General features: G+C 42.1%; 1 protein-coding gene across 3 annotated transcripts in view; it reads right to left on the reverse strand.

The window, feature by feature from the left end:
* The window catches only part of LOC142244256 (enoyl-CoA hydratase EchA19-like), a 167,559-nt gene that overhangs the window by 97,539 nt on the left and 56,682 nt on the right, over positions 1 to 13,338 (reverse strand). For all 3 annotated transcript variants that reach the window (XM_075316458.1, XM_075316461.1, XM_075316460.1), the window contains one exon: positions 421 to 588. In XM_075316458.1, coding sequence (XP_075172573.1) covers positions 421 to 588 — 168 coding nt within the window. The remainder of the gene's footprint in view (positions 1 to 420; positions 589 to 13,338) is intronic.

The following is a 13,338-nucleotide window of genomic DNA, read 5'->3' on the forward strand; positions in this document are numbered from 1 at the left end:
TCACGTTGAGTGATCGAAATCTGTACCGAAAACCACTTTGACACAGTTTGCAAATACCTTGTAAATTACCAAGGGGTTTTGCAATTTACCATCTGTCAATAAGAAGTCTTGCTGCTCCATGTGGCCTTAGGTTAGAGTCCCACATAACACTCAGCCCACATGTAGCATATATCCAATGCTTATCTACTGAGAAGCCACCTCCTAAATGTCACACGGCTTCCCACTGCATCATTACAAGTCAATCTCCAACAATTTGCTTACCGTACAATTCATTTGTAGACAGGCCAACTAAAAACAGAAATACAGTAAAGGGATTCCAGAAAAAAAAAAAACAGCAGCTTATCCTATCCTACAACCTGACCAATATAGGGTAACATTGTTGTTGTTTTTTTTGTTTTAAACAATAAAATTGACATTTACCCAATCCATGGAGAACAGCTGCTGTAAGGGATGGGTCCTTCTCAAATTCATCAAATGCCTTGACAAGCAGGGATGCAGTCTCAGGATTTACAGCATTTCTGGCTTCAGGTCTGTTAATGCCAATTGTTAAAATAGTTCCATGTCTTTCTGTAATTACATTCATATTGCCTGCAAAGAACATAAAGATAAAGAAAGAAACAAAAATGAAGCACACAAACATTTATTTGTCTTCTTTATCAATACAACAAATGTGGGCATAAAACTAAGTACGGCTCAGAAGACACATGGTCAGCCCGGGCAATGAGGTCTCTACACAGACCGTGAAATATTAGCAATGGCATCCTTATTCTATTCTATTGTAATAATGACATATTTGTGATCATCTTTTCTCTTAAAATAAGCACAATTAGGTTGAGGTCATAAAAGTTTTTAATCCTATGTGTTCCTAATAAATATTTATGATTCCACGCGCTACCTCTTGTTATTTTATGATGAAGCCTGTGTTGTGTTTATTCTTAGTCTGTGTTATATTGTGGTGATGACATAAGTGTTTCTAGGCTGTGTTTTATTAATTGATGAAGTCATACTATTAGCGGTCTTCATTCTTTGGCTGTTCTCCACTTTTATGATAACAAACCAGTGTTCATTTTTATTTCTAAACTACATTCTATTGCAATGATTTCACAATGTTTATTCTAAAATGAGCTTATCTTCATCAAGAAACTGTGTTCTACTGTGATGAGGTCATCAGAAGTGTAGAGTTGGTAAGCCAAACTTTGGTCTCCACCTTCGTATATGGATTAAGGAGAGTCTACTAGGCTAAAGTGATAGTATTAATTAAGCACATAGCCTTATAGATATACAAATACACACATACTTACTATAAATTGCACTGAGAGACAAGAAAATTAGTGCCAGAGATATTTAACCTGTTTCTAGGTCAATTTTTGCTACGGATTTTAAGTCTGGCTTTATTTCACCTCCATAAGCTATAATTAATGAGATGTGATAAACCTCATACATACATACTAATATATATATATATATATATATAAATACACATATATATATATACATACATATACATACATACAGTTAGGTCCAAAAATATTTGGACAGTGACACAAGTTTTGTTATTTTAGCTGTTTACAAAAACATGTTCAGAAATACAATTATATATATAATATGGGCTGAAAGTGCACACTCCCAGCTGCAATATGAGAGTTTTCACATCCAAATCGGAGAAAGGGTTTAGGAATCATAGCTCTGTAATGCATAGCCTCCTCTTTTTCAAGGGACCAAAAGTAATTGGACAAGGGACTCTAAGGGCTGCAATTAACTCTGAAGGCATCTCCCTCGTTAACCTGTAATCAATGAAGTAGTTAAAAGGTCTGGGGTTGATTACAGGTGTGTGGTTTTGCATTTGGAAGCTGTTGCTGTGACCAGACAACATGCGGTCTAAGGAACTCTCAATTGAGGTGAAGCAGAACATCCTGAGGCTGAAAAAAAATAAAAAATCCATCAGAGAGATAGCAGACATGCTTGGAGTAGCAAAATCAACAGTCGGGTACATTCTGAGAAAAAAGGAATTGACTGGTGAGCTTGGGAACTCAAAAAGGCCTGGGCGTCCACGGAAGACAACAGTGGTGGATGATCGCCGCATACTTTCTTTGGTGAAGAAGAACCCGTTCACAACATCAACTGAAGTCCAGAACACTCTCAGTGAAGTAGGTGTATCTGTCTCTAAGTCAACAGTAAAGAGAAGACTCCATGAAAGTAAATACAAAGGGTTCACATCTAGATGCAAACCATTCATCAATTCCAAAAATAGACAGGCCAGAGTTAAATTTGCTGAAAAACACCTCATGAAGCCAGCTCAGTTCTGGAAAAGTATTCTATGGACAGATGAGACAAAGATCAACCTGTACCAGAATGATGGGAAGAAAAAAGTTTGAAGAAGAAAGGGAACGGCACATGATCCAAGGCACACCACATCCTCTGTAAAACATGGTGGAGGCAACGTGATGGCATGGGCATGCATGGCTTTCAATGCCATGCATGCATGCATGCATGGCTTTCAATGGCACTGGGTCACTTGTGTTTATTGATGACATAATAGCAGACAAGAGTAGCCGGATGAATTCTGAAGTGTACCGGGATATACTTTCAGCCCAGATTCAGCCAAATGCCGCAAAGTTGATCGGACGGCGCTTCATAGTACAGATGGACAATGACCCCAAGCATACAGCCAAAGCTACCCAGGAGTTCATGAGTGCAAAAAAGTGGAACATTCTGCAATGGCCAAGTCAATCACCAGATCTTAACCCAATTGAGCATGCATTTCACTTGCTCAAATCCAGACTTAAGACGGAAAGACCCACAAACAAGCAAGACCTGAAGGCTGCGGCTGTAAAGGCCTGGAAAAGCATTAAGAAGGAGGAAACCCAGCGTTTGGTGATGTCCATGGGTTCCAGACTTAAGGCAGTGATTGCCTCCAAAGGATTCGCAACAAAATATTGAAAATAAAAATATTTTGTTTGGGTTTGGTTTATTTGTCCAATTACTTTTGACCTCCTAAAATGTGGAGTGTTTGTAAAGAAATGTGTACAATTCCTACAATTTCTATCAGATATTTTTGTTCAAACCTTCAAATTAAACGTTACAATCTGCACTTGAATTCTGTTGTAGAGGTTTCATTTCAAATCCAATGTGGTGGCATGCAGAGCCCAACTCGCGAAAATTGTGTCACTGTCCAAATATTTCTGGACCTAACTGTATATATATATATATATATATATATATATATATATATATATATACATATATATATATATATATATATACATATATATATATATATACACAGTGCCTACAAGTAGTATTCAACCCCCTGCAGATTTAGCAGGTTTGATAAGATGCAAATAAGTTAGAACCTGCAAACTTCAAACAAGAGCAGGATTTATTAACAGATGCATAAATCTTACAAACCAACAAGTTATGTTGCTCAGTTAAATTTTAATAAATTTTCAACATAAAAGTGTGGGTCAATTATTATTCAACCCCTAGGTTTAATATTTTGTAGAATAACCCTTGTTTGCAATTACAGCTAATAATCGTCTTTTATAAGACCTGATCAGGCCGGCACAGGTCTCTGGAGTTATCTTGGCCCACTCCTCCATGCAGATCTTCCCCAAGTTATCTAGGTTCTTTGGGTGTCTCATGTGGACTTTAATCTTGAGCTCCTTCCACAAGTTTTCAATTGGGTTAAGGTCAGGAGACTGACTAGGCCACTGCAACACCTTGATTTTTTCCCTCTTGAACCAGGCCTTGGTTTTCTTGGCTGTGTGCTTTGGGTCGTTGTCTTGTTGGAAGATGAAATGACGACCCATCTTAAGATCCTTGATGGAGGAGCAGAGGTTCTTGGCCAAAATCTCCAGGTAGGCCGTGCTATCCATCTTCCCATGGATGCGGACCAGATGGCCAGGCCCCTTGGCTGAGAAACAGCCCCACAGCATGATGCTGCCATCACCATGCTTGACTGTAGGGATGGTATTCTTGGGGTCGTATGCAGTGCCATCCAGTCTCCAAACGTCACGTGTGTGGTTGGCACCAAAGATCTCGATCTTGGTCTCATCAGACCAGAGAACCTTGAACCAGTCTGTCTCAGAGTCCTTCAAGTGATCATGAGCAAACTGTAGACGAGCCTTGACATGACGCTTTGAAAGTAAAGGTACCTTACGGGCTCGTCTGGAACGGAGACCATTGCGGTGGAGTACGTTACTTATGGTATTGACTGAACCCAATGTCCCCACTGCCATGAGATCTTCCCGGAGCTCCTTCCTTGTTGTCCTTGGGTTAGCCTTGACTCTTCGGACAAGCCTGGCCTCGGCACGGGTGGAAACTTTCAAAGGCTGTCCAGGCCGTGGAAGGCTAACAGTAGTTCCATAAGCCTTACACTTCCGGATGATGCTCCCAACAGTGGAGACAGGTAGGCCCAACTCCTTGGAAAGGGTTTTGTACCCCTTGCCAGCCTTGTGACCCTCCACGATCTTGTCTCTGATGGCCTTGGAATGCTCCTTTGTCTTTCCCATGTTGACCAAGTATGAGTGCTGTTCACAAGTTTGGGGAGGGTCTTAATTAGTCCGAAAAGGCTGGAAAAAGAGATAATTAATCCAAACATGTGAAGCTCATTGTTCTTTGTGCCTGAAATACTTCTTAATACTTTAGGGGAACCAAACAGAATTCTTGTGGTTTGAGGGGTTGAATAATAAATGACCCTCTGAATAAACTTTTCACAATTTAAAAAAAAAAATAAAAAAATAAATAACATTCTTTTTTGCTGCAGTGCATTTCACACTTCCAGGCTGATCTACAGTCCAAATGTCACAATGCCAAGTTAATTCCGAATGTGTAAACCTGCTAAATCTGCAGGGGGTTGAATACTACTTGTAGGCACTGTACATACATATATAGACATACATACAGCCGATCAAACACTAGGACTGATGTCGACTAGACATTTTTAATTATTTTTGCCTTCTTGGTTATTAAAATAAATTCATACATGTAGATTTATTTTATGGAGAGTTTACATCACAAAATAAGAAAGTTGTCATTGATACAATGTTCATTTACAGAGATACCTTGAAAAAGTGGCGCTTTAAAGATTTCTTGTGGTGAGTTGCACCAGGGCAATTGCTTTGAATAAACCAGCAGTAATCCTTTGTGGGTATCCCAGTGTCCTAGATATCTTTCTTCTATAGTTCTTAAACCTTACTGGAATTATTCACCCTGCTCTTCACTTGGATCATTTTTGGAAAACCTTGGTGACCTAAGTGGCAGTGGAGATGGTGCACCTTGATACTCATTGTACAACCAAGGTGATGGAAAGAAGATCGCATTCTTTCTACTAGAACAGTGTAATTATCTGCTTTATGGATCCCAAGAATAATTCTGTTCAACCATAGTGAAAGAAGACCATGCATTTGCCTCAGCAAGTTCAATGAACTTTACAAGTGTGGATCTTTCATGAGTACTCTAATTTGAGGACCATCAAAAATATCCGCCTTTAGCTTCAACATGGCCAGCGCTGGAAATTTTCAGCATATGTAGTTGCAGCTTCTTCCCTCTTTGTTTAGAGACTTTACAAACTGCTTCATTAAACCAAATTTAATGTGCAGCGGTTGTAAAATTATCTTCTGTCAACCAATGGTTTTGCAAGTACATTCTTTTCTCCCACTACCATGTGTTCTCTTAGAGGACACTCTTTTAATCCAGTGCTCATTTTTTGTTCTACTGTCCCAGAGTCAGATAAAACAAGAATACTTGGTGTATCCACTCTGCTGTCCCAGGACAATATTCACCATCTTTAGATCCACACAGATTGGCCACTAGTGAGTGTGGTGTGATATTTTCTGTAGGACCAGTGCAACTTTGTTTTGCTCTTCAGTTATCTGACTTGAGTGACCTATTGGCATTGATCCAGATTTGTTTCCACTGGATAAAAGCACACATTTTAGGCTCTGCTTAGAACTGTCTATGAACCACAGATGGTCTGATATGTATTTAACGAATACCTTAACACTTATTAAATGCGCATTTCATTTTAGAAGTATTCAAGTATTTATCACATACCTTACAAACCATCTTTGATTTTACAATTAATACTACTGTTGAGGAAAATAAATCACAAATTCATATAAAGGCAACTGAACATTATATCACAAAGTACAGCTGCTACAGAATTAGTGATATATTTTCACTCAGAGGACTGAATATAATCTAAAATGAAGCCTAACCCTAACCTAACCTAACCTAACTTTTAGTTATCAAATGAGTGGCATAATGAACAGAAAATATAGCCCAGACATTGACTAGGTTAGAAATAATGATTTTTACTTGAAATAATAATTTTCTCCTTCACACTTTGCTGTCGTCACAGAATGCTCCTTTGCAGCAATTACAGCTTTGCAGACATTTGGCATTCTAAAGGGGGCTTTACACGCTACGACATCGCTAATGCGAACTCGTTGGGGTCACGGAATTGGTGACGCACATCCGGCCGCATTAGCGATGCCATTGCGTGTGACACCTATGAGCGATTTTGCATCGTTGCAAAAACGTGCAAAATCGCTCATCGGTGACATGGGAGTCCATTCTCAAAAATTGTTACTGCAGCAGTAACGAGGTTGTTCCTCGTTCCTGCGGCAGCGCACATCACTCCGTGTGACACCGCAGGAACGAGGAAGCTCTCCATACCTGCCTCCCGGCCGCTATGCGGAAGGAAGGAGGTGGGCGGGATGTTACGTCCCGCTCATCTCCGCCCCTCCGCTTCTACTGGGCGGCGGTTCAGTGACGCAGCTGTGACGTTGCTGTGATGCTGAACGATCCGCCCCCTTAGAAAGGAGGCGGCTCGCCGGTCACAGCGATGTCGACGGGCAGGTAAGTAGTGTGACGGGTCTGGGCGATGTTGTGCGGCACGGGCAGCGATTTGCCCGTGTCGCACAACAGATGGGGGTGGGTACCCACGCTAGCGATATCGGTACCGATATCGCAGCGTGTAAAGCGGCCTTAACTCTTAATTTGGTGAGGTAATCTGGAGATATTTCACCCCATGCTTCCAGAAGCCCGTCCCACAAGTTGGATTGGCTTGATGGGCACTTTTTGCGTTCCATACGGTCAAGCTGCTCCCACAACAGCTCAATAGGGTTGAGATCTGGTGACTGAGCTGGCCAGCAGATTCTTGACATTAATGTGCAAGAATCAGTGACGAAGTTGAAGTTACGCGGGGGATGGATATTTCAGCAAGACAATGATCCAAAACACCGCTCCAAATCTACTCAGGCATTCATGCAGAGGAATTATAATGTTCTGGAATGACCATCCCAGTCCCCAGACCTGAATATCATTGAACATCTGTGGGATGATTTGAAGCGTGCGGTCCATGCTCGGCAACCATCAGACTTAACTGAACTGGAATTGTTTTGTAAACATGAATGGTCAAATATACCTTCATCCAGGATCCAAGAACTCATTAAAAGCTACAGGAAGCGACTAGAGGCTGTTATTTTTGCAAAAGGAGGATCTACAAAATATGAATGTCACTTTTATGTTGAGGTGCCCATACTTTGGCACCGGTCAAATTTTGTTTAAATGCGGATTGCACATTTTCTGTTAGTACAATAAACCTCATTTCAATCCAGAAATATTACTGAGTCCATCAGTTATTAGATATATGAAACTGAAATAGCTGTTGCAAAAACCCAAATTGTTATAAAGAAAAAAGGTTAACATTAATAGGGGTGCCCAAACTTTTTCATATGACTGTAGATAGAATACCAGCTGCCTGCTTCTTCCCTAAATAGTTCATGCATAATTTGGAGGTGTGCTTTGGGTCACTGTCCTGTTGTAGGATGAAATTGGCGCCAATCAAATGCTGTCCACAGGGTATGGCATGGCATTGCAAAATAGACTGATAGCCTTCCTTTTACATTGTACAAATCTCCCACTATACCAGCACCAAAGCAACCACAGACCATCACATGACCTCCACAATGCTTGACAGATGGCGTCAGGCACTCTTCAAGCATCTTATCAGTAGTTCTGCGTTTCACAAATGTTTTTCTGTGTGATCCAAACATCTCAAACTTCGATTCGTCTGTCCATAACACTTTTTCCAATCTTCCTCTGTCCAATGTCTGTGTTCTTTTGCCCATATTAATATTTTCCTTTTATTAGCCAGTTTCAGATATGGCTTTTTCTTTGCCACTCTGCCCTGAAGGACAGCATCCTGGAGTCGCCTCTTCACTGTAGATGTTGACACTGGCGCTTTGCGGGTACTATTTAACGAAGCTGCCAGTTGTGGATCTGTGAGGATTCGATTTCTCAAACTAGAGACTCTAATGTACTTGTCTTGTTGCTCAGCTGTGCAGCTGGGCCTCCCACTTCTCTTTCTACTCTGGTTAGAGCCTGTTTGTGCTCTCCTCTGAAGGGAGTAGTACACACCGTTGTAGGAAATCTTCAGTTTCTTAGCAATTTCTCACATGGAATATCCTTCTATTCTAAGAACAAGAATAGACTGTCGAGTTTCACATGAAAGTTCTCTTTTTCTGGCCATTTTGAGAGTTTAATGAAACCAACAAATGTAATGCTCCAGATTCTCAACTAGCTCAAAAGGAAGGTCAGTTTTATAGCTTCTCTAATCAGCAAATCTGTTTTCAGCTGTGCTAACATACTTGCACAAGGGTTTTCAAGGGATTTCTAAAGATCCATTAGCCTTCTAACACAGTTATCAAACACAATGTACCATTAGAATATTGGAGTGGTGGTTGTTGGAAATGGGCCTCTATAGACCTATGTAGATATTGCATTCAAAACTAGATGTTTGCAGCTAGAATAGTCATTTACCACATTAACAATGTATAGAGTGTATTTCTGTATAACACTGTATATATATTTACAGTATACTTCTTTTACACTTTTGTATTGTATGATGTGCAATTAATTACACTGATATTGTTTTTATGTGGGATTTTTTTGTATTTTTGTATCTTTGTGAATTTTTGTTCACTGCTCTTTTGGTGAATTGATACTTCATTGACAGTGATTGTTGCTCCACCCTAAGGGTAGGTGCCCACGATCAGGACTCACTGTTTCTTGGACGCAGAGGGTCCTGACCTGCGGGTTCGCGAGTCTCCTCCGCAGGAGACCGTAGCTGCTTGTACCCATGATCAGAGTTCAGTGTGCTGCGGTCTCTCGCTCGTGTTTTCCCTACGGAGGACGCATGCTAAATCGAAGCAAACAATTGACATGCTGCAGTCTGGAAAGCCACACCGCAGGTCAGTGTTTGCTGTTGAAAAAACAAGCACAGTGGGCACAGAATTTCTATTATCCCATCCACTCTACTTGTACTGTACAACGCAGCATTTTGGACGCAGCTGAAGCATGCTACATCCAAAACACTGCAAACACTGATCGTGGGCACGCAGCCTTAGAGATTGTGAGGGTTTTATACGTGTGCTGCATTCACTTTTACTTTATCCTGATTAAGAACAGTCATCCGTTTAAAATGCGTTGACGGACAGTGTGTCCTCTTTTTTCACAATCATGATTTTTCATGGATTTTAACTGTTTTTATTCAAGCTTTTTTTTAATTACGCAGTTGCTGGATTCATTCTTTTTCATGTTTCAAGCTTCTACATGGAGGCCGCTCCAGGCATCCGAGCACTGCATCCACATCCAGTTGTCCGGTGAGCTGTAGAAACTGTTTTTCCAGTAAAATATTAACCTGAGCGCAAGGCTGATGCTGCCTGGCGTGCTGGCTGAAATCAATTTGCACAACTTCGGCACTGATATACCTGCCGCTGTTGGCACCATGCTCCTGCTAATGTAAAATAAATATTAACTGTTGATTGCGTCCAAAATCCTGCCCACCTCTCAGCGCTGACTTCAGATTATGCGTGTGGGGAGCAGTGAGTATTAATTTTCTTAAAGGGAACTTGTCACCAGTTTTTTGCCCTATAAGCTGCGGCCACCACCAGTGGGCTCTTAGAATGCTGTATATAACATGCTGTGTATAAGAGCCCAAACCACTGAGTAGAACATAACAAACACTTTATAATACTCACCTAAATCGGTCGCTGCGGTGGATGTGGCTCAAATGGGCATCTTCGTCCTCCGGTGCCGCCTCTTTCGGTCATCTTTGTCGTTGCCTCAGTCGTCCTTCTGAAGCCGTGGTGCATGACGGGTCCAACGTCATACACACTCGCCGGCATTCAGGTCCCGAGCAGGCGCACTTTGATCTGCCCTGAGCAGGACAGATCAAAGTATTGTAGTGCGCATGCGCGAGATTGGCGAGTGTGTATGACGTAGACACGCCATGCACACAGGCTTCAGAAGGAGGATGAAGATGGCCGAAAGAGGAGGCACCGGAGGACGAAGACGCCCATTTGAGCCACATCCACCGCAGCAACCGGTTTAGGTAAGTATTATAAAGTGTTTTTATGTTCTACACAGCGGCCTGGCCTCTTATATACAGCATGTTAGAATGCTGTATATAAGAGCCCACTGGTAGTGACCACAGCTTATGGGGCAAAAAAACTGGTGACAGGTTCCCTTTAAATAGCGGGCATATGTGAATGCCCCAGCTGCCTGCTTCCTGCAGACGCTTTTTCCTCCTGTGACCCCTCTCCACCGCCCCCCCCACAACAGCCAGGTAGACATCTGTACATAGAAAACCCAAGATAAAAATAACATGGACATATACCCTGCTGTAAATAAGTAAAAGCAATAATGCATATAAATAAACATAGAGTACTTAGTAAATACTATTTTATGATCAAAACAGCATAACAGCATAAATCCATCCCACAGAGACAAGGTGTACCCAAATCGGGACGGTACCTAACACTCTCTAGTATAGAAACCTTACCATGTGTCAAATAAGACCTCAATCTGAATAAGGGCATCCACCTGTTGGGAACAGCCAAGAGGCAGGACGGAAGTGTGGTGAGTAATGAAAGGAATATAGTGAACTATGGCTAGTATCAGTGGCTGCTTAACAAGGCCAAAATAGCGGGCCGCAGTGTTCCTGCTACTTACAATAACAGAGGGGTCTTTATTGGGCTGATACTCTCCAGGGATATGGATGTTTATTTTGGCCAAACCCTTGGTAACCAAATGTGCAGAAATAGAATAATGTGTCCACGTAGATGAACCACAGCTCTGAAGTCAACAAGTGTGTTTATGAAAACAAAGCAAAACATTTCTGGATCGGTCGCTTAGGAAGGGAAGACCCTGTTTTTTAACGTCACTTTTGCTTTTACATAAAAGGGTTTATTTAGTTGAGTCTTTGAAGAAAAATGTTAAGTAACAATAAAATATGCTTTTATCTTTTGACTTTGAAATACTAATTACAATATATATCAAATAAACACAAACTTGTCAGCACACTTTTTTTTTAAAAAAACAATTGACTCATTGTGCATTCTTCAACATAATGCAGAAGGGGAAAATCCGCAATAAGAAGTGGAAAATTTAATGTACAGCTGATAAGAGTAAGAGGGTAGGATTCTTGGATTTTTAATGAAAAGCTATTGCCCTCTGATTTTACCTTTGCACCCAATTTTCCATTGCACATGAAAGTTCAGATCTACGAGGAGAGAGGAGATAGCTGCTGAAGACAGTTCTGACAGCACCTTATCAGTTGGCTGTCACCCCGTGACAAAGGGCTGACGAAGGGAACAATCTTCCTATGTCAAACACCTCAAATGCCCCTGTCACTAATGACAGCATCTCAAGGGTTAAAGTGAGGAGACTGGAATTATGTAGCAGAACACACAGCAGAAGTTTAGCTATGTACCATGGCTGACTCCTGCTGCAGATGGCACAACGTCTGACCCGGTGCCATCCACGGAACTCTATGCTGGATTGAGATTAAAGAGAATCTGACAGTAGGACCAACCCTCCTAAGCCATCTATATGGGCATTTTACAGGGGACAACAGAGTTTTGGAAGTTCATGAAAATATTATGGCAACCCTTCAGGCCTACATACACATTAGATTAACCTCTTCCCACAAAGTAAGGTAAATGTAGGTCCAGATTGCAAGTAGGTTAAAGTACCACTCCAGCATTTTGTTTTTTTATTGCACTGCTGGAATGGTGCTTTAAATCTAAAGGCCACGTCTCACTAAGTGACATTGCTGCTGAGTCACGGTTTGTGTGACGCAACAGCGACCTTGGTAGCGATGTCGCTGTGTGTGTCATCAAGCAATGACCTGGCCCCTGCTGTGAGGTCGCCGATCGTTGCTGAATGTCCTGGACCATTCTTTGGTCGTTGCTCTCCCGCTGTGAAGCACATATCGCTGTGTTTGACAGCGGGAGCCAACGATCTAAATGTGCAGGAAGCAGGCTTCTGGCAGCCTGCGGTAAGCTGGTAACCAAGGTACATATCGGGTATCCAAGCAAAGCGCTTTGCTTAGTAACCCGATGTGTACCATGGTTACGAAGCACAGCATCGTTACACAGGTGGCTGGTGGCTGATTTCTGATCGCTGTGGAGATCTGCCTCATTCACAGCTCACCAGCAACCATATAGCGACGCACCAACGATCTCTGCCAGGTCAGATCGCTGGTGGGATCGCTGGTTGCGTCGCTTAGTGTGACGGTACCCTTAGTCCTCTGACCCCAGTCTTTTACTCACTTTCCGATGTCTTTTTCTATCTCTAACACCCTTGTCGGTCTCCACTGATTTGTGACTTGTCGGCAACTCAGGTATTTGCTGGAGAATGCCAGAAGTCACAACTCAATTCAACTCTATGAGAGTTTAGTTCTGGCCTCATTCTTACACTGATAAAGTTATATTGAGAACTTGTGACATAACTTCTGACTTCTGACCGGTAAGAAGTTAAACTCACAGGATGGTGATGCAGGAAAACCCCAGAGGGTGGTATAATACCTGGGACAGGGGACCTACCTTTAATGTGCCACTCCAGCACTGAGAAAGAAAAGTAAAAAATTATGTAGTGGTGCTCTGAAGGGATCTGTCAGTAGGAGCAACCGTCGTAAGTAGGGATGAGCGAACCAGAACTGTAGTTCAGGGGTCGTACCGAACATTGGGTCTCAGACCCGAACATTGGGTCTCAGACCCGAACATTGGGTCTCAGACCCGAACATTGGGTCTCAGACCCGAACATTGGGTCTCAGACCCGAACATTGGGTCTCAGACCCGAACATTGGGTCTCAGACCCGAACATTGGGTCTCAGACCCGAACATTGGGTCTCAGACCCGAACATTGGGTCTCAGACCCGAACATTGGGTCTCAGACCCGAACATTGGGTCTCAGACCCGAACATTGGGTCTCAGACCCGAACATTGGGTCTCAGACCCGAACATTGGGTCTCAGACCCGAACATTGGGT

This window comes from Anomaloglossus baeobatrachus, chromosome 6 (assembly GCF_048569485.1).
Source record: "Anomaloglossus baeobatrachus isolate aAnoBae1 chromosome 6, aAnoBae1.hap1, whole genome shotgun sequence".
NCBI classification, from domain to species: Eukaryota; Metazoa; Chordata; class Amphibia; order Anura; family Aromobatidae; genus Anomaloglossus; species Anomaloglossus baeobatrachus.